This window comes from Heterodontus francisci, chromosome 4 (genome assembly GCF_036365525.1).
Source record: "Heterodontus francisci isolate sHetFra1 chromosome 4, sHetFra1.hap1, whole genome shotgun sequence".
NCBI lineage: Eukaryota > Metazoa > Chordata > Chondrichthyes > Heterodontiformes > Heterodontidae > Heterodontus > Heterodontus francisci.
In genome coordinates, this window is record NC_090374.1 from 8,224,736 (window position 1) to 8,246,126 (window position 21,391).

The following is a 21,391-nucleotide window of genomic DNA, read 5'->3' on the forward strand; positions in this document are numbered from 1 at the left end:
TGCCGAACCGATCTTCCCGCCGGCGGTGAGGCTCCGTGACAGCGGCCTGCCGCTCGGCGATGGGACCCAACTTTAAATATTTAAATGGGGCGTTGGCATGCTTTACAATACAATCCGCTGCGATCTTACCTGCAGCACAACGGGCAGCACTCACGCACCTTCACTTTCCCGTCCAGGAAAAGCTGGCACCACCAAGGGGGGGGGTGGAGGGGGGATCTCTTCATTTCGAGTGCAGTGCGGGGGGGAGGGGGCGGGAAACGGGGGCCAATCTGCAGTTTCGTCGCAGTGATGGTAGCCCTTTACAAATGGTGCCAACGCCGCCGAAGATACAGTTGATGGCGTCGTTTAGGCCGCCCCCACCACGTGATTGGGTGAGGGGTGGGGCGGCTACCCTGCTTATGATAATGAGACAGCGGGATCAGGAACATGGGGGCTTGGCGACGTGCAGTCCGTGCTTGCCTGTCACCATTTTTATCGTGCCCGCGCTCCGGTTTCCTCCCACAAGCCAAAAGACTTGCAGGTTGATAGGTGAATTGGCCATTATAAATTGCCCCTAGTATAGGTAGGTGGTAGGGGAATATAGGGACAGGTGAGGATGTGGTAGGAATATGGAATTAGTGTAGGATTAGTATAAATGGGTGGTTAATGGTCGGCACAGACTCGGTGGGCCGAAGGGCCTGCTTCAGTGCTGTATCTCTAAATTAAAATTCAATCAACTTCCGGGTTTCCAACCCAGAATTGAGGCTGAGCTCGGTTTCACGAGCCAACCAGGAAACTTCAGCCCCTAGAAACTGAAAGTAAGATCCCAGCAGTGGCAGGGAGTGGCCCTTAATTGGCCACTTAAGGGCCTCAACTTGCCTCTCGGCAGGAAGGTTGTCGTTGGTCTGTCCCGTGCCCGCAAAGATTGCTGGTGACAGGGAGGTGACGGGCAATCTGTCCTGTCCCTCCACCATACGTCGGGATACACCGTGCCGCCCTGCCTCCAATCACACCTCCAGGGGGGAGGGGGGGCCTTAAAATCCCGGTCTGTTTTCAATTTAATTTAGGGAGGGGCACTGAATTCTGCATTATAATTTAATTTAGGGAGGGAGGGGAACGGCAGTGGTATCCCGATTAGAATATGTAAAACGGTACTTACCTCTGCAGTTTATTCAGCCCGTTGCCTCTCCATTGACACTTCCAGACTTTTCACTGAATGGGCGGCCGTCATGTGCCGTCCCGTTCACGATAGGAAAAGCCAGCGGGTCCTCAGAGGCAGCAGGTTTCGCGGCAGAAGGTAAGTTCCTTTTTCAGGGGTCTCCCTCTGCATTCTTAAAGGGAGGTGAGAGGGGGTCTGGGATTACTGGAGGGAAAGCTGTGCAGGCCTGAATGGAGGTACTGTGTACCCTACCTCCATAAACACTGTACGCTCTGTGTTTGTTTGTGTTTGTGAAGGGACAGTGACCCTCTTGTTACTTAGGGCTGATTGTTACACTGCCCCAGCAGGTCGGTAGTGGCGTGGGGGAGGATGGGGGCAGTGTAAAATTGAGCAGGAGGCTTCGGGAGGCCTTCCCACCCCGCTCCCGCCTCCAGTCAACATTATGGTGGTTGGGCGTTGGGGAAAAACGGGCGCCCACACGAGGCCAATCAAGTGGCCTCTTGAGGGCCCTCGCCCGCCTCCATGTGTATTTTACTCTTGGCAAGCGGGCGTGCTGGGGACGTGGAAGGCAGCCCAGCGATAGCTGCCGGCCTTTCCAAGCACAGGGTGCCCGATTGAGGGCCACCTCCACCTCCGCCTCCCAACCCTCCCCCGGGACCCAAGATGCCACCCCCCCCCCCTTCCCCCAAACAACCACTCTAGCCTCACTAGGGCACAACCAATCCCCCTGGTGAGGCATGCCCATCTTACCTTCCCTCCTGGCTCCATGGCATCAGCGGGGCTGCAGTCTCAACAGTGGCCACTGCTCCTGCTGATTGGCCAGTGGCTCACTGAGGCAGGATTTCCTCCCTCAAGCCGGTGGAAGTCCCGCCTCGGGACAATTAAAGCCCGGGGACCTGTAAAATGCAGGACAGTTCCGCAGGCCAGGCAGAAACGGTATGTCAGTGGCAAATTTCCATCCACCCAAGGTAAAATCCAGCCCCTTGTGTGTGGGGAGCGTGCCAGAAAGGGCAGGAGCATTAAGGTTTTATGGATGGTGGGGACAGTCGATTCACCTGGTAGGATCTTGATGTGGTCATGCTGTGCCACTCTGAGTGTTGGCCAAGATGGGCAATGCCATGGCACGCCACATAGTTGATCCAGGAAAGCAGCTGATGTACCCAACAACACCAATCCATGCCTTGTTAGGAACCTTCGAATACATGCAGGGTTCAACTTTATTTATCACATGGAAATAGGTATGAGTCATCCGACATTGTGTTATCCTCTGCATGTGAGGATCCGTATGGGCCAGAGGTAATACCAACAGGCAGGTGCGATCCAAGTAGAGGAGCCCGGTCGTGAGCAGCAGCCCCCAAGGGGAGCCCGCTATTACAGTTGCCGTGCATCTACAGACCCCACATGACATGCCATCAGATGTCAGAGCACCAGTGTCAGAGGAGATTGCGTATATAGACAGGGTGATGACATGTCTCTGTGCCCCAGTCCACATCTGCAGCATCCCTGTGCAGACCATTAGAGCAGCAGCTGACAGAGCCAATTTCCATGTCACTGAGTCCGTGGAGACGCTCATGAGTAATGGTGGCATGGTAATGATGTTATTGCATACGTTGGCTCTTCTGAAAGGCCAACGGTGCAAAGGGATGTGACATTGGTGCTACATGCTGACACACATCATTCCCACAGAGAAAAGGACACACATGTTGGTGAGGAACATTTAGTGAAAGATGTATTTACATTGCTGTGACACCCATGCATTCCCATTTGTGTCTGTGTGTGCTCTGTAAACCCGTGTAATAACTTTTATGGTCTATTTGAGTCTCACATCCTGGAATGTGCAAATTTAAGATTATTTACCCAGGTGCGGCACGCCTACAAGAAGGAATGTTACACTTGAGTGGGAGAAGAGGATCGCAACTTCACAGGACACTGGGACACAGCGGGGTAAGTAAGTGGCAGCAAAGCAGAAAGTGCTGGGGTCACTCAGCAGGTCAGGCAGCATCTGTGGAGAGAGAAGCAGAGTTAACTTTCAGGTCTGTGAACTTGGACAAGTTAACTCTGCTTCTCTCTCCACAGATGCTGCCTGACCTGCTGGATTTCTTCAGGACTTTCTGCTTTGCTGCCAGATTGACAGCAGCCCCACTCTTCAGCAGTCAGGTAAGTATTTCTTTGACAGCTGTCAGGAAGCAGGTGCTGGGGTGTTTAAAATAGGGCCCCAGGACCTGCTGCACAACTGTCAAAGGGTTCGCCGAATGTCCCGCATCACCCCACGTAATATCAGGGGTGGGGGGGAGGCTCGGCCCAGTGATGCTAATGAGGCCCCGAACGTAATATCGCGGGGGCTCTGCGGCGGCCGCTAAATGCAGGCTCCACGCTGAGTTCAAAGGGCGCTGCCGCAGATAGCAGCACCCCAATAAAATACAGTCCCTAAAGTGTGGTGATGCAAAGTGCTCACAGTAACTCCAGGTGTGGTCTAACCAGGGCTTTGTAAAACTGAAGCATAACTTCTACCCCCTTGTATTCTAGTCCTCTGGATATAAAGGCTAACGTTCCAATAGCCTGTTTGATTATTTTCTGTCCCTGTTCATGACATTTTAATGATCACCTGCACCCCCCACATCTCTTTGGAACTCCACTGCTTTTATCTTTTCAGCATTCCCCTACATTTACAACAATGATTACACTTTACACATTCTCCCTTGGCTGTGAAATATTTTGGCACATCCTCCTGTAGAGGATGTTATTTTTCATCAGATAAATTGTTTAAGTACAAAATTATCCAATTCCAGTGTTGGGAGATGAAGATTAAACACCGGGCTGGATTTTGTGCAGGAGATGGGGCTTCAGTCACAGGGCTGAAGAGGCAGGGTGGAGGGGGAAAGGGGGACCCAACCTCTGTAGTTTTTCAGACCCCCGGAGCGATCCCCCAGTCTTTTGGGGTGAACATTTTAGGAGGTGGAATTCCCATCTCTTTCAATGCTTTATCAGAGGGCCGGCAGCTCAACAGTATCGGGAGTGGTGGCCATTGTTCAGACTGCAGAGGCCCCGGACCTAGGCCCAGCGCTGGAACCCTGGAGGAGAGGTAGGTGAGGTGGGGTCACCAGTGCCAGTCTGGAAGGCCCTGGCGCGGGGAGGTGGGGGCATTTGGTTCAGGGGGAGGGGGGGGGAACCCAGGGGGTACAGTTGCTCCTGGTGGGGGTCCTCTGTGGGCCCCCTGTTAAGATCCAAGCGGTGTCAGGAAGATGCCCTTATTTGGCCTCTGGGTAGCAAGGTTGTCGCCGGCCTGTCCCGCCCCCGGGAAAATCGGAACCGGGAATCCCAGCGTCGGGGTTGATGGCGGGCGATTCGACCCCGATTCTCTGGCCCCCCAGCTACGAAATCCGGCCCTGTGAGACTCCAGATGCAAACTGGAATAATGTTTACACAAGGAACAATTTTAAAACAGTTTAATGGTTAATACATAATCAGAGATATATAGAACATAGATAGCAACTGGCCAGACACCATCCTCCTTTCCTAATCTTCAATTACAGTGTGAATACTCAGCAATCTTCAGGGAATAGAGAATCAGATTAAATGTCCCAATTCCTGCAGCACTGACTTGCACTCTCCGCAGCGGAGCTATGGGATAACTGCAGATATTGTTTTATCTCCAACCGGCAGTGCTCGGCTCAGCTCTCACATGATCAGTCAAAACATGTTTACTTTAACACACTTTTATTTGGAGGAGACGGAGAAAGATCTAGCTAGCGAGCTGGATAGACAGGATCCAGCTCTCATTTACCCCTCACAGTTGAGCTGAATACAGGGAGCCTAACTCTTCCCCTTCACTCGAAGGGGATGCACAGCCTGATTAAAAAGTGCTCCTGGGGTGCCAGGAGTCATCAGTAAGAGGGGTGCCGCTGCTACTGATGTATTTACAGGGAGGGTACTTCCTACAGCCACCTCTGGATAGATAGAAAATGCTGGTATTGTTCAGAAGGTGCACCTTGTGCGGCCGATTTCTACATATGATTTCTTTTTAATTCAATTTCAGGGATGACATCAGTGTAAAATCAGACACAGCGGAATTTTCAGCCCATGGTGGGGCTGCCTGCACTGGGCCGAAATGGCAGGGGAGGGGTGGGCTGGGGGGGCGCGGAGCGATTTTATCAGCAGTGTGATGGGGAGCGGTGGCCACTGCCGGTACTGCAAGAGATCTTGGACCCAGGCCCAGCGCTGGAGACCTGGAAGGGAGGGTGGGCACTGAGTACTGGCACAGGGGGATACAGGAAGGTGTTTCCTTTGTTGGGGGGTGGGGGAGGGGGACCTCCGTGAGCCACAGATTGCCCATGGATCGGGCACCTCCACAAGTCCACATGGTGGAGTACCGCACCCCACCCCCCCCCCCTCACTGCTGCCTTAATACCAGCGGTGGGGTGGGAGTGCAATGGGGGTGGGTGGGGGAAGAGGACCTTAAATGTCTGCTAATAGGCCTCTTCAGGGCCTCAACTGGACTCTGGCTGGGAAGGCCCTCATTGGCCTAGCCCACCCCCGACAAAACTGCGTTATGATAGGGAGACAATTTTATGGCCCCTTCCCCACCGCCTCCGAACCCATCTGAGAGGGGCCCAAATAATTCAGCCCATTATAGACTCTCACACACAATGGGGGGGGGGGGGGGGAGGGGGCGCGGAGATTTGATCGAGACAGAGGTCTCGGCCACCTTCTAGAGAGGCGGCTAGAGACCCACACTGCCTCCTAGGGGACTTATGAAGCATTCAGACAGTTCAGGATTCATTGGCGGGCCTTTCCCAGGATCAGGAAGTACCGCCCACCAAGAGCTGCTGGTCAATCAGAGGCTGGCAGCTGTTTTGCTCAGCAGCGCCACCAGAGAGGTGGTGGCTGCTGCCGGAACAGCACCCACCTGAGGCCAAAAATTGCAGAGACCCAGGCCGGAGGTAAGTGATGGCGGGAGGGGTTTCACAGGGGTGAGGGGGTCGCGCGGGGGAGGGGGTCTGCGGCAAGGACAGGGAGGTGACTCTTAGTGGGCCCACCCCTTCCCGATGCCAGGTCCCTCGATCAGGGACTGAGTGCATTTGAACAGGGGACCCCCGGCCCCAAGACCACAAGCAACCTGCACAAATATGCCGTCGTGTTCGCTGCATGGCGACAGGCCCGCCTTCCACTGTTTAAGACGCTCTATAAATGCCACTGGATTCATAAGAGCGGCGGCGGAAGAGACCCTTTATTGGGCACTAATTGCCCCTTAACAGCCTCGGTTGGGACCGGGACTGGAAGGCCATCCATGGGACTTCCCGCCAGGGGTTTAATCACAGCAGAGGCGAGACTCACACATACAGACGCTCAGTACAGCTCCAACAACACACAAGAAGCTCGACACCATCCAGGACAAAGCAGCCCGCTTGATTGGAACCTCATCTACAAACATTCACTCCCTCCACCACTGACGCACACTGGCAGCAGTGTGTACCATCTACAAGATGCACTGCAGCAATGCACCAAGGCTCCTTCGACAGCACCTTCCAAACCCACGACCTCTACCAACTAGAAGGACAAGGGCAGCAAATACATGGGAACACCACCATCTGCAAGTTCTCCTCCAAGTCACACACCATCCTGACTTGGAACTATATCATCGTTCCTTCACTGTCACTGGGTCAAAATCCTGGAACTCCCTTCCGAACAGCACTGTGGGTGTACCTACCCCACATGGACTGCAGCGGTTCAAGAAGGCAGCTCACCACCACCTTCTCAAGGGCAATTAGGGATGGGCAATAAATGCTGGCCTGGCCAGCGACGCCCACATCCCGTGAATGAATAAAAACACACACACAATAATTTAAAACATCCTCTAACCGTATGCAAACACCACTGGATGTCTTGAATATTCAGTGTGATATGTTTCTATTGAGTTTAGCTGGAGCTGGATGGTGGGTCAGGGTTTGATTAAGGCTCCTCTACTACACACAAAAATGTTCATAGAACACAACAAGGTTAATGAGAAATCAGAAATAAAAACTGTAAAATACACGTCAGCTGGTAGAGCAGAGTAGCAAGCTGGTGATGCTTTTGGTCACCTGTCCTAATATTGAATGTGGCTCGGTGTCAAATGGTATTTGATTTATTCTCCTGTGAAGCCCTTGGGGTGTTTATAGACGCTATATAAATGAACATTGTTGTTGTGTCGGGCTGGATTTTACCATAGGCGGACGGGAATTCGCCATTGACGTAAAAGTTGGTAGCAAACACGCTTCTGACTAGTCCGGGGATCCGACCCGCATTTTACACATCCCTGGGCTTTAATTGTCCCAAGGCGGGACTTCCACCTGCTTGAGGGAGGAGGTCCCACCTCAGTGACCTGCCAGCCAATCAGCGGGCCTGCAGCTCTTCGTCCCAACAGCCACCGGGAGTGGTGGCCACTGCTGGGACTGCAGCCCAGCCGACACCATGGAGCCAGGACTGAAGGTAAGTTGGATGTGTCTCGCCAGGGGGGTGGTCAGTCGTAGCAGCAAGGCAAGGGGAGTTGTTGGGAGGGGGGGGGGGGGGGGTTGTCGTGGGTCCCGGGGGTGGGTTGGAAGGCGGGGGCAGCCCTCAATCGGGCACCCTGTGCCAACTGCCATGCCCCCACCCCTGGTGCGCGGAAAGGCCAGCAGCTATCGCTGGGCGGCCTTTCATGTCTCCCAGATGCCCACTTGCCATGGGTAACATACCCGTGGAGGCGGGCGAGGGCCACTAAAGGGCCTTGATTGGGCTTGAGCAGGCGGGCCGTTTACCCCGCCTGACCACTATAAAGTTGGCCGGAGGTGGGAGTGGGACGGGTAGGCCTCCCGGAGCCTCCCGCTCAATTTTACACCGCCCCCATCTGCCCCTGCTGGGGTGATGTAAAATTCAGCCCTGGAAATCTCAAATTTCATGAATGTGCGGAAAGCTATTGAGATGATTGTTCCTGGAGAGTTCTGCAAACTGATTTATCCAGCAGTGAGGTAACGGCCCTAAGAATAACCCTTTCCAAACTTCCAGATCCAGAAAACTGAAAACAGCACGGAAGAAACTGGAGTATGAAACTGGACTGAGCTCGAAGGGCCTGAATGCCAGGACTCAGTGGTTATGCAGTGCCCAGGGAGCACAGTTTGAACCCACTGGGCTAGTGATCTGGGAACAAACCCTGAATAATTCAAACTGATCTCAACAAACCAGAGCTGCTGAGAGTTTCTAGAATGTTCTGATTGTCAGCAGCAGTAAGTTTTCTGACAGGGTTTCTGCTGCGGGGCCTGGGCAAAGACTGTTGAGTGTATTGGGATTTATAAGGCACCCTCTGCTTAGGGGAGTGATTCCCCACTGCCGTTTTCATGCTGCATCAGTGCTGCCCCTTGCCAGCAGCCTCTCGTCCAGTCAGCAGCAGCAAACTATACCTGCTGCATTCACAGGCCCGGTGGATGGGGAGGACCGGTCAAATAGCCAGCAATACCCAGCTGTTGGCCACCTCAAATCCAGCAAGTCTGGCCTGGTGTTGCTGCTGGCTTCAAGAGCCAGGGAAAGGAACATGAATCAGAACATTACTGCAGAGAGGGCAAAAGAGGGCACGTGGGATTAGGATAACTGGGCATGTGAAAGATAACCAAAAAACTGGCTGACCCGAATGGCCCATTTCCAAATTGTAATCGATGCGAAGGAAACGTCACAGCAGAGTTTAAAATGCTGCTCAGGACTTGGTGATGTACGTCGAGGAAGAAGCACATGACCCCATCTCAAATCTGAACAACTTCTCCAGGGTAAATTCACTGAGTCTTGCACTTACAAAGGCTCAGTGGACAACTGACTGTTCAGAGTCCTGAGAGTGTGGGTCCCTGTGGGGAGTGCAGAGTCGGTGAAATTATCCTTAGAAATGGTAGAAAAACACAATCATCTGAAAAACTATTTATTAATATTTGGTGAAATCTAAACCATCATCCCCTGTGTAGTTGAGACACTGGATTATTTCCCTTTGTGATCCTGGATGTGGTTTCAGTGATTTCCTGGGCTGGTGGAAGCCAGTTTTCTGTCACGCAGACCCCCCACTTACTTCAGACCTGTGGCATTGCTCGGAGGTTTGCAGACACCTGTCCAACAAAAATGCACGTTCATTGCTCCGTGTCAATTCAAGGCAATTGTTTATTTTACAAACAGAAAAAGCCAAACAGTCCCACAAACCTGCAGCTTCCCAACATTGTCCCCACCCCTTGCCACCAACCCCCCCATCACCAAACCCCCACCCCCTCATAACCCCCTCACCAATCCCCATCCCCTCATCACTTCCCTTACCAAACCCCATCCCCACTCCCCATCCCTTAACAACTCCCCCACCTGCTCATTGCACCCCCTCCCTACTCCCCACCCCCCACCAAGTCCTTTACCCAGCCACTCTCCTCACATTGCTCAATTCCAAAGAAGAACACAAGAAATAGTAGTATGAGTAGACCGTATGACCCATCAAGCCTGTTCCACCATTCAATACAATTATGGCTAATCTTGGGCTTCTATATCTCTCTGCAGCCTCTCTACATCCTCCCAGCAGCTTCCCTTTCCACCAAGCTTTGTATCATCAGCAAACTTAGATACATTACTCTCTGTCTCTCCATCCAAGTCATTAATATAGAGTGTAAATAGCTGAGGCCCCAGCACTGATCCTTGTGGCACCCCAGTATTCACTGCCTGCCAACTTGAAAATGCCCCATTTATGCCCACTCACTGCTTCCTGTCTGTTAACCAATCCTCTATCCACGCGATTACCCGAAACATCATGAGTTCATCTTTTACACAGCACCTTATCGAATGCCTTTTGAAAGTCCAGGTATACTACATCTACTGGTTCCCCTTTATCTACCCTACTTGTTACATCCTCAAAAAATGCTAATATTTCCCAAACAGGATCTCACTTTTGTTAAAACCATGCCGACTCGTTCTAATCATACTATGCTTTTCCAAGTGCAATGTTAAAACTTCTTTAATAATAGTTTCCAGCATCTTCCCAATGACTGATGTTAGGCTAATTGGCCTGTAGTTCCCTGTTTTCCCATCTCCTTTCTTGAAAAGCGGCGTAACATTTGCCAACTTCCAATCTGACAGAACCATTCTTGAATCTAAGGAATTCTGGAAAATCACAGCCAGCGCATCCAATATCTCTGCCGCTATCTCTTTTAGAACCCCAGGATGTAGGCCACCTGTTCCCGGGACTTGTCAGATTTTAGTCCCTCAAGTTTCTCCAATACTTTGAAGAGGTTTACCAGGATGTTGCCTGGTCTGGAGGGCATTAGCTATGAGGAGAGGTTGGATAAACTCGGATCGTTTTCACTGGTACGACGGAGGTGGAGGGGCGACATGATAGAGGTTTACAAAGTTATGAGTGGCATGGACAGAGTGGATAGTCAGAAGCTTTTTCCCAGGGTGGAAGAGTCAGTTACTAGGGGACATAGGTTTAAGGTGTGAGGGGCAAAGTTTAGAGGGGATGTGCGAGGCAAGTTCCTTCCACAGAGGGTGGTGAGTGCCTGGAACATGTTGCCGGGGGAGGTGGTGGAAGCAGGTACCATAGAGACGTTTAAGAGACATCTTGACAAATATATGAATAGGATGGGAATAGAGGGATACGGTCCCCGGAAGTGCAGAAGGTTTTAGTTTAGGCAGGCATCAAGATCGGTGCAGGCTTGGAGGGCCGAATGGCCTGTTCCTGTGCTGTACTGTTCTTTGTTCTTTTGAGAGAGAGGAACAGAGAGACACCAGTCAGTGTACAGACATCACCATGAGAGAGAGGGACAGAGAGACACCTGTCAGTGTACAGATATCACCATGAGAGAGAGGGACTGAGAGACACCGGTCAGTGCACAGATATCACCATGAGAGAGAGGGACTGAGAGACACCAGTCAGTGTACAGATATCACCATGAGAGAGCGAGATTGATAGACACCAGTCAGCGTACAGATATCACCCTGAGAGAGAGGGACTGAGAGACACCAGTCAGTGTACAGATATCACCCTGAGAGAGAGGGACTGAGAGACACCAGTCAGTGTACAGATATCACCCTGAGAGAGAGGGACAGAGAGACACCAGTCAGTGTACAGATATCACCCTGAGAGAGAGGGACTGAGAGACACCAGTCAGTGTACAGTTATCACCCTGAGAGAGAGGGACTGAGAGACACCAGTCAGTGTACAGATATCACCCTGAGAGAGAGGGGACTGAGAGACACCAGTCAGTGTACAGATATCACCCTGAGAGAGAGGGGACTGAGAGACACCAGTCAGTGTGCAGATATCACCCTGAGAGAGAGGGACTGAGAGACACCAGTCAGTGTACAGATATCACCCTGAGAGAGAGGGACTGAGAGACACCAGTCAGTGTACAGATATCACCCTGAGAGAGAGGGACAGAGAAACACCAGTCAGTGTACAGATATCACCCTGAGAGAGAGGGGACTGAGAGACACCAGTCAGTGTACAGTGATCACCCTGAGAGAGAGGGACTGAAAGACACCAGTCAGTGTACAGTTATCACCCTGAGAGAGAGGGACTGAGAGACACCAGTCAGTGTACAGATATCACCATGAGAGAGAGGGACTGAAAGACACCAGTCAGTGTACAGATATCACCCTGAGAGAGAGGGACAGAGAGACACCAGTCAGTGTACAGATATCACCCTGAGAGAGAGAGGGGACTGAGAGACACCAGTCAGTGTACAGATATCACCATGAGAGAGAGAGGGGACTGAGAGACACCAGTCAGTGTACAGATATCACCATGAGAGAGAGGGACTGAGAGACACCAGTCAGTGTACAGTTATCACCCTGAGAGAGAGGGACTGAGAGACACCAGTCAGTGTACAGATATCACCCTGAGAGAGAGGGACTGAGAGACACCAGTCAGTGTACAGTTATCACCCTGAGAGAGAGGGACTGAGAGACACCAGTCAGTGTACAGATATCACCATGAGAGAGAGAGGGGACTGAGAGACACCAGTCAGTGTACAGATATCACCATGAGAGAGAGAGGGGACTGAGAGACACCAGTCAGTGTACAGATATCACCCTGAGAGAGAGGGACTGAGAGACACCAGTCAGTGTACAGATATCACCCTGAGAGAGAGGGACTGAGAGACACCAGTCAGTGTACAGATATCACCATGAGAGAGAGGGACTGAGAGACACCAGTCAGTGTACAGATATCACCATGAGAGAGAGGGACTGAGGGACACCAGTCAGTGTACAGATATCACCGTGAGAGAGAGGGACAGAGAGACACCAGTCAGTGTACAGATATCACCCTGAGAGAGAGGGACTGAGAGACACCAGTCAGTGTACAGATATCACCCTGAGAGAGAGGGACTGAGAGACACCAGTCAGTGTACAGATATCACCATGAGAGAGAGGGACAGAGAGACACCAGTCAGTGTACAGATATCACCATGAGAGAGAGAGATTGAGAGACACCAGTCAGTGTACAGATATCACCCTGAGAGAGAGGGACAGAGAGACACCAGTCAATGTACAGATATCATCCTGAGAGAGAGGGACTGAGAGACACCAGTCAGTGTACAGATATCACCATGAGAGAGAGGGACTGAGAGACACCAGTCAGTGTACAGATATCACCATGAGAGAGAGGGACTGAGGGACACCAGTCAGTGTACAGATATCACCGTGAGAGAGAGGGACAGAGAGACACCAGTCAGTGTACAGTTATCACCCTGAGAGAGAGGGACTGAGAGACACCAGTCAGTGTACAGATATCACCATGAGAGAGAGGGACTGAGAGACACCAGTCAGTGTACAGTTATCACCCTGAGAGAGAGGGACTGAGAGACACCATTTAGTGTACAGATATCACCCTGAGAGAGAGGGACTGAGAGACACCAGTCAGTGTACAGATATCACCATGAGAGAGAGGGACTGAGAGACACCAGTCAGTGTACAGATATCACCCTGAGAGAGAGGGACAGAGAAACACCAGTCAGTGTACAGATATCACCATGGGAGAGAGGGACTGAGAGACACCAGTCAGTGTACAGATATCACCATGAGAGAGAGGGACTGAGAGACACCAGTCAGTGTACAGATATCACCCTGAGAGAGAGGGACTGAGAGACACCAGTCAGTGTACAGATATCACCCTGAGAGAGAGGGACTGAGAGACACCAGTCAGTGTACAGATATCACCATGAGAGAGAGGGACTGAGAGACACCAGTCAGTGTACAGATATCACCCTGAGAGTGAGGGACTGAGAGACACCTGTCAGTGTACAGTTATCACCCTGAGAGAGAGGGACTGAGAGACACCATTCAGTGTACAGATATCACCATGAGAGAGAGGGACTGAGAGACACCATTCAGTGTACAGATATCACCATGAGAGAGAGGGACTGAGAGACACCAGTCAGTGTACAGATATCACCCAGAGAGAGAGGGGACTGAGAGACACCAGTCAGTGTACAGCTATCACCCTGAGAGAGAGGGACTGAGAGACACCAGTCAGTGTACAGATATCACCCTGAGAGAGAGGGACTGAGAGACACCAGTCAGTGTACAGTTATCTCTGAGAGGTAGTTCGAGATTGCAGTTGTTCTACAGTTAAATATCATTGTTCCAACTCCCAGCCAGAATCATGAAACTGAAAGGTGAAGCAAGACGAGTGTCAGTAATGTGATACTCACACTGAAGTCACATCCAGTACATTTCCGGATCTCGTCAACAGTCATTCCTTCAAATATTTCAACCAGAGTCAATCCTTTGTTCTTATCAACATCGAAGACAGCCTGTAATGTTTGAACAGATGTTTCATCATCATTATCTGTCAGAATACGACAAACGTTAGACAGTATTCCCAAGTCACTTTCTTCAATCAAACAGGTACTGAACATGTGCAGCTCTGCTCTACCTGCCAATATCTGACAGTTAATAGCTTTACAAGATCATGTATAATTATTACCAGACACAAGAGAAACATAGGAGCAGGAGTAGGCCGTTCAGCCCATCGAGCCTGTTCCGCCATTCAATATGATCATGGCTGATCATCCACTTCAATGCCTTTTTCCCCCACACTATCCTCATATCCTCACAACCTGCGGAGCCTCACTCAGTACTCTTCCAGGCTCATTTTACTACCCTTGGTACCAGGTGTAATTTCTTACAATCTTCCACCAATCCATTCATGGCCCTGACTCCTCAACTGAGGTGCAGTCCTGATCACTAGGGCTGTCACCTGGGAGTCTCAATAATTAGCATATTTCAGTTAATCTTGTATTGATTGCGCTTTGTTAAATACAGAGTAAAGCTCCCTCTACACTGTCCCCCATCAAACACTCCCAGGACAGGTACAGCACGGGGTTAGATACAGGGGCCTGAGGAATAAAGGCCCCCTCAATGTGAAAAATATAAAAGGGGCCTGGGGTATAAAGGCCACCTTAAGAAAAAAAAAACGGGTTAGAAAAAAAAAGAAAAGAGAAAAAAAAAACGGGGTTAGATACAAAAAAAAACTGGGGTTGGCTGCTGGCTAATTGGAGGTGCTGAGTGCATCAACAAGGTGCAGCTGACTGTAGCTGTGTGCAGAGGCTGGAAGCTGTGTGACTGCTGCAAGAAGGAGAGACTGAGATTGAAACAAAGGTTTTTCCACATTGACAATAAAGGAAGGAAGGCAGAGAACTGGAGGCTCTTCTGTGAGCTTGTTTCATATTGAAATCACTTTCATTGTTGGGGGTGGGGAAAGAAGAGACCTGAAGACCTTGGGTGGGGCTGTATTGTTCAATAGGGAGCTCCTGTGTTTAACATCTTTGGATAGGGAGCTCCCTCCCCACCCCAACTACTGAGCCTGGGACAGCTGGAGCTGCCCAGGTGAAGAGACTTTTTATCTCAACATCGAAGGAGGCATGTGCCTTGGCAGCTTACAGCTGACCCAGGTGAAGACATCACCCCACCCTCCCAACTGGAAGACCAGCTACAAGACTTCTTTAAAATACCAACAAAGACTGATTCCTCCAGGCCTTCCTCTCCCTCAGCCTCTTCCCCTGTGCTACAATCCTTTAAGTGTTTGCATTTTTGATTTATTATTGTATTTGCTCTTTTTTGTTTTTGCTCTCAACACAGTGTGTGTAACTCTTCTACCCCATGACTTCTCAGTCCTCTCCGGTGGCGGGGCCCTCCTATGCTGCAGCAGCTGTGGCAGCCACTCCTGTGGCTCTGTCACCACTTAGAATCTTAACGACAAAGCATGGGGTGAAAAGTTACACCCATCCTAATATGACTATTGAGACTTGCGTTAGGCATTGGCTGAGGTTGTCAGCCCCTCGGCCATTGTGGCAGCCTCAAAAATGTATGAGAAGGCTGTGTTCTTCCTGAAGACCGAGCGGGCCATGTACCAGGCCCTGAATAAAGGGCTCACTGTGGGACATTCCTGCCGGTGGACCGTCTGGGGGCCACTGCGCAGCGGATAATATTATCAAATGTCCCGCCCTTCATTCCCAGTGAGCTCCTCCTCCCCCACCTGCACCATCTGGGTGCAGGTAAGGTGGGGATCACCCCAACCCTGCTCGGTCTTCGGGAATACAGCCTCCGACATGTCTACTCCTTCTGCCACCAGTTATTCATGCAGCTGGCACGGGGGGAGATCACAGAGGGCCATTTCAATGTAGAGTTCCAGGGGACGGCCTACCGCGTCTTCTACACCTCGGATGGGGCGCGGTGCCATGTCTGTAGGGGGTGAGGCATGTTCATAAGAACTGCCCCAACCTCCTGGCTGCCAACTCCACCTCGGCGGCACAGGGTGGCGCCGCTGCACCTCCTGAACCATGAACTCGTCTCCTCCAAAACACCCGGCACCGGGAACAGCATTCTGCAACTGACACACCGTCCGGAACACCATCCTGCAACTGACACACTGTTCGGAACACCATCCTGCAACTGACACACCGCCCGGAACACCATCCTGCAACTGACACACCGTCCGGAACAGCATCCTGCAACTGACACACCGTCCGGAACACCATTCTGCAACTGACACACCTTCCGGAACAGCATTCTGCAACTGACACACCGCCCGGAACACCATTCTGCAACTGACACACCGTCCGGAACACCATCCTGCAACTGACACACCACCCGGAACACCGCCCGGAACACCATTCTGCAACTGACACACCGCCCGGAACACCATTCTGCAACTGACACACCGTCCGGAACAGCATTCTGCAACTGACACACCGCCCGGAACACCATCCTGCAACTGACACACCGTCCGGAACACCATCCTGCAACTGACAAACCGTCCGGAACACCATCCTGCAACTGACACACCGTCTGGAACACCGTCCGGAACACCATCCTGCAACTGACAAACCGTCCGGAACACCATCCTGCAACTGACAAACCGTCCGGAACACCATCCTGCAACTGACAAACCGTCCGGAACACCATCCTGCAACTGACAAACCGTCCGGAACACCATCCTGCAACTGACACACCGTCCGGAACACCATCCTGCAACTGACAAACCGTCCGGAACAGCATTCTGCAACTGACACACCGTCCGGAACACCATCCTGCAACTGACAAACCGTCCGGAACAGCATCCTGCAACTGACACACCGTCCGGAACACCGCCCGGAACACCATCCTGCAACTGACACACCGTCCGAAACACCATCCTGCAACTGACAAACCGTCCGGAACACCATCCTGCAACTGACACACCGTCTGGAACACCGTCCGGAACACCATCCTGCAACTGACAAACCGTCCGGAACACCATCCTGCAACTGACACACCGTCTGGAACACCGCCCGGAACACCATCCTGCAACTGACAAACCGTCCGGAACACCATCCTGCAACTGACACACCGTCTGGAACACCGCTCGGAACACCATCCTGCAACTGACACACCGCCCGGAACAGCATCCTGCAACTGACACACCGTCCGGAACACCATCCTGCAACTGACACACCGTCCGGAACACCATCCTGCAACTGACACGCCGTCCGGAACACCATCCTGCAACTGACACACCGTCCGGAACACCATCCTGCAACTGACACACCGTCCGGAACAGCATCCTGCAACTGACACACCGTCCGGAACAGCATCCTGCAACTGACACACCGTCCGGAACAGCATCCTGCAACTGACACACCGCCCGGAACACCATCCTGCAACTGACAAACCGTCCGGAACACCATCCTGCAACTGACACACCGTCTGGAACACCGTCCGGAACACCATCCTGCAACTGACACACCGTCCGGAACAGCATCCTGCAACTGACACACCGTCTGGAACACCATCCTGCAACTGACACACCGTCCGGAACAGCATCCTGCAACTGACACACCATCCGGAACAGCATCCTGCAACTGACACACCGTCCGGAACAGCATCCTGCAACTGACACACCGTCCGGAACAGCATCCTGCAACTGACACACCGCCCGGAACACCATCCTGCAACTGACAAACCGTCCGGAACACCATCCTGCAACTGACACACCGTCTGGAACACCGTCCGGAACACCATCCTGCAACTGACAAACCATCCGGAACAGCATCCTGCAACTGACACACCGTCTGGAACACCATCCTGCAACTGACACACCGTCCGGAACAGCATCCTGCAACTGACACACCATCCGGAACAGCATCCTGCAACTGACACACCGTCCGGAACACCATCCTGCAACTGACACACCGCCCGGAACACCATCCTGCAACTGACACACCGTCCGGAACACCGTCCTGCAACTGACACACCGCCCGGAACACCATCCTGCAACTGACACACCGTCCGGAACACCATCCTGCAACTGACACACCGTCCGGAACAGCATCCTGCAACTGACACACCGTCCGGAACACCATCCTGCAACTGACACACCGCCCGGAACACCGTCCTGCAACTGACACACCGTCCGGAACACCGTCCTGCAACCGACACACCGTCCGGAACAGCATCCTGCAACTGAAACACCGTCTGGAACACCGCCCGGAACACCATCCTGCAACTGACACACCGCCCGGAACAGCATCCTGCAACTGAAACACCGTCTGGAACACCGCCCGGAACACCATCCTGCAACTGACACACCGCCCGGAACACCATCCTGCAACTGACACACCGTCCGGAACACCATCCTGCAACTGACAAACCGCCCGGAACACCATCCTGCAACTGACACCGTCCGGAACACCATCCTGCAACTGACACACCGTCCGGAACAGCATCCTGCAACTGACACACCGTCCGGAACACCATCCTGCAACTGACACACCGTCCGGAACACCATCCTGCAACTGACAAACCGTCCGGAACACCATCCTGCAACTGACACACCGTCCGGAACAGCATCCTGCAACTGACACACCGTCCGGAACACCATCCTGCAACTGACACACCGTCTGGAACACCGCCCGGAACACCATCCTGCAACTGACACACCGTCCGGAACACCATCCTGCAACTGACACACCGTCCGGAACACCATCCTGCAACTGACACACCGTCCGGAACACCATCCTGCAACTGACACACCGTCCGGAACAGCATCCTGCAACTGACACACCGTCCGGAACACCATCCTGCAACTGACACACCGTCCGGAACACCATCCTGCAACTGACACACAGTCCGGAACAGCATCCTGCAACTGACACACCGTCCGGAACAGCATCCTGCAACTGACACACCTTCCGGAACACCATCCTGCAACTGACACACCGTCCGGAACAGCATCCTGCAACTGACACACCGTCCGGAACAGCATCCTGCAACTGACACACCGTCCGGAACACCATCCTGCAACTGACACACCGTCCGGAACACCATCCTGCAACTGACAAACCGCCCGGAACACCATCCTGCAACTGACACACCGTCCGGAACACCATCCTGCAACTGACAAACCGTCCGGAACACCATCCTGCAACTGACACACCGTCCGGAACACCATCCTGCAACTGACAAACCGTCCGGAACACCATCCTGCAACTGACACACCGTCTGGAACACCGTCCGGAACACCATCCTGCAACTGACACACCGCCCGGAACAGCATCCTGCAACTGACACACCGTCTGGAACACCGCCCGGAACAACATCCTGCAACTGACACACCGTCCGGAACACCATCCTGCAACTGACACACCGTCCGGAACACCATCCTGCAACTGACAAACCGTCCGGAACAGCATCCTGCAACTGACACACCGTCTGGAACACCGTCCGGAACAGCATTCTGCAACTGACACACCGTCCGGAACACCATCCTGCAACTGACACACCGTCCGGAACACCATCCTGCAACTGACACACCGTCCGGAACAGCATCCTGCAACTGACACACCGTCCGGAACACCATCCTGCAACTGACACACCGTCCGGAACAGCATCCTGCAACTGACACACCGCCCGGAACACCATCCTGCAACTGACAAACCGCCCGGAACACCATCCTGCAACTGACAAACCGTCCGGAACACCATCCTGCAACTGACACACCGTCCGGAACACCATCCTGCAACTGACACACCGTCCGGAACAGCATCCTGCAACTGACACACCGTCTGGAACACCGTCCGGAACAGCATTCTGCAACTGACACACCGTCCGGAACACCATCCTGCAACTGACAAACCGTCCGGAACAGCATCCTGCAACTGACACACCGTCCGGAGCACCGCCCGGAACACCATCCTGCAACTGACACACCGTCCGGAACACCATCCTGCAACTGACAAACCGTCCGGAACACCATCCTGCAACTGACAAACCGCCCGGAACAGCATTCTGCAACTGACACACCGTCTGGAACACCGTCCGGAACAGCATTCTGCAACTGACACACCGTCTGGAACACCGTCCGGAACAGCATTCTGCAACTGACACACCGTCCGGAACACCATCCTGCAACTGACAAACCGTCCGGAACAGCATCCTGCAACTGACACACCGTCCGGAGCACCGCCCGGAACACCATCCTGCAACTGACACACCGTCCGGAACACCATCCTGCAACTGACAAACCGTCCGGAACACCATCCTGCAACTGACACACCGTCTGGAACACCGCCCGGAACACCATCCTGCAACTGACAAACCGTCCGGAACACCATCCTGCAACTGACACACCGTCTGGAACACCGCCCGGAACACCATCCTGCAACTGACACACCGCCCGGAACAGCATCCTGCAACTGACACACCGTCCGGAACACCATCCTGCAACTGACACACCGTCCGGAACACCATCCTGCAACTGACACACCGTCCGGAACACCATCCTGCAACTGACACACCGCCCGGAACAGCATCCTGCAACTGACACACCGTCCGGAACACCATCCTGCAACTGACACACCGTCCGGAACACCATCCTGCAACTGACACACCGTCCGGAACAGCATCCTGCAACTGACACACCGTCCGGAACAGCATCCTGCAACTGACACACCGTCCGGAACAGCATCCTGCAACTGACACACCGCCCGGAACACCATCCTGCAACTGACAAACCGTCCGGAACACCATCCTGCAACTGACACACCGTCTGGAACACCGCCCGGAACACCATCCTGCAACTGACACACCGTCCGGAACACCATCCTGCAACTGACACACCGTCTGGAACACCATCCTGCAACTGACAAACCGTCCGGAACAGCATCCTGCAACTGACACACCGTCTGGAACACCATCCTGCAACTGACACACCGTCCGGAACACCATCCTGCAACTGACACACCATCCGGAACAGCATCCTGCAACTGACACACCGTCCGGAACACCATCCTGCAACTGACACACCGCCCGGAACAACGCCCGGAACACCATCCTGCAACTGACACACCGTCCGGAACACCGTCCTGCAACTGACACACCGCCCGGAACACCATCCTGCAACTGACACACCGTCCGGAACACCATCCTGCAACTGACACACCGTCCGGAACACCATCCTGCAACTGACACACCGTCCGGAACACCATCCTGCAACTGACACACCGTCCGGAACACCGTCCTGCAACTGACACGCCGCCCGGAACACCGTCCTGCAACTGACACACCGTCCGGAACACCGTCCTGCAACCGACACACCGTCCGGAACAGCATCCTGCAACTGAAACACCGTCTGGAACACCGCCCGGAACACCATCCTGCAACTGACACACCGCCCGGAACAGCATCCTGCAACTGAAACACCGTCTGGAACACCGCCCGGAACACCATCCTGCAACTGACACA

At 53.0% G+C, this 21,391-nt stretch overlaps 1 protein-coding gene across 2 annotated transcripts in view; it reads right to left on the minus strand.

Moving 5' to 3' along the window:
* Positions 1-4,569: 4,569 nt before the first annotated feature.
* The window catches only part of LOC137368880 (succinyl-CoA:3-ketoacid coenzyme A transferase 1, mitochondrial-like), a 134,878-nt gene continuing 118,056 nt past the window's right edge, over positions 4,570-21,391 (minus strand). For both annotated transcript variants that reach the window (XM_068029112.1, XM_068029113.1), the window contains exons 14-15: positions 13,822-13,923; positions 4,570-9,240 (exon numbers count right to left, since the gene is read on the minus strand). In XM_068029112.1, coding sequence (XP_067885213.1) covers positions 9,205-9,240; positions 13,822-13,923 — 138 coding nt within the window. In that variant the 3' untranslated portion in view covers positions 4,570-9,204. The remainder of the gene's footprint in view (positions 9,241-13,821; positions 13,924-21,391) is intronic.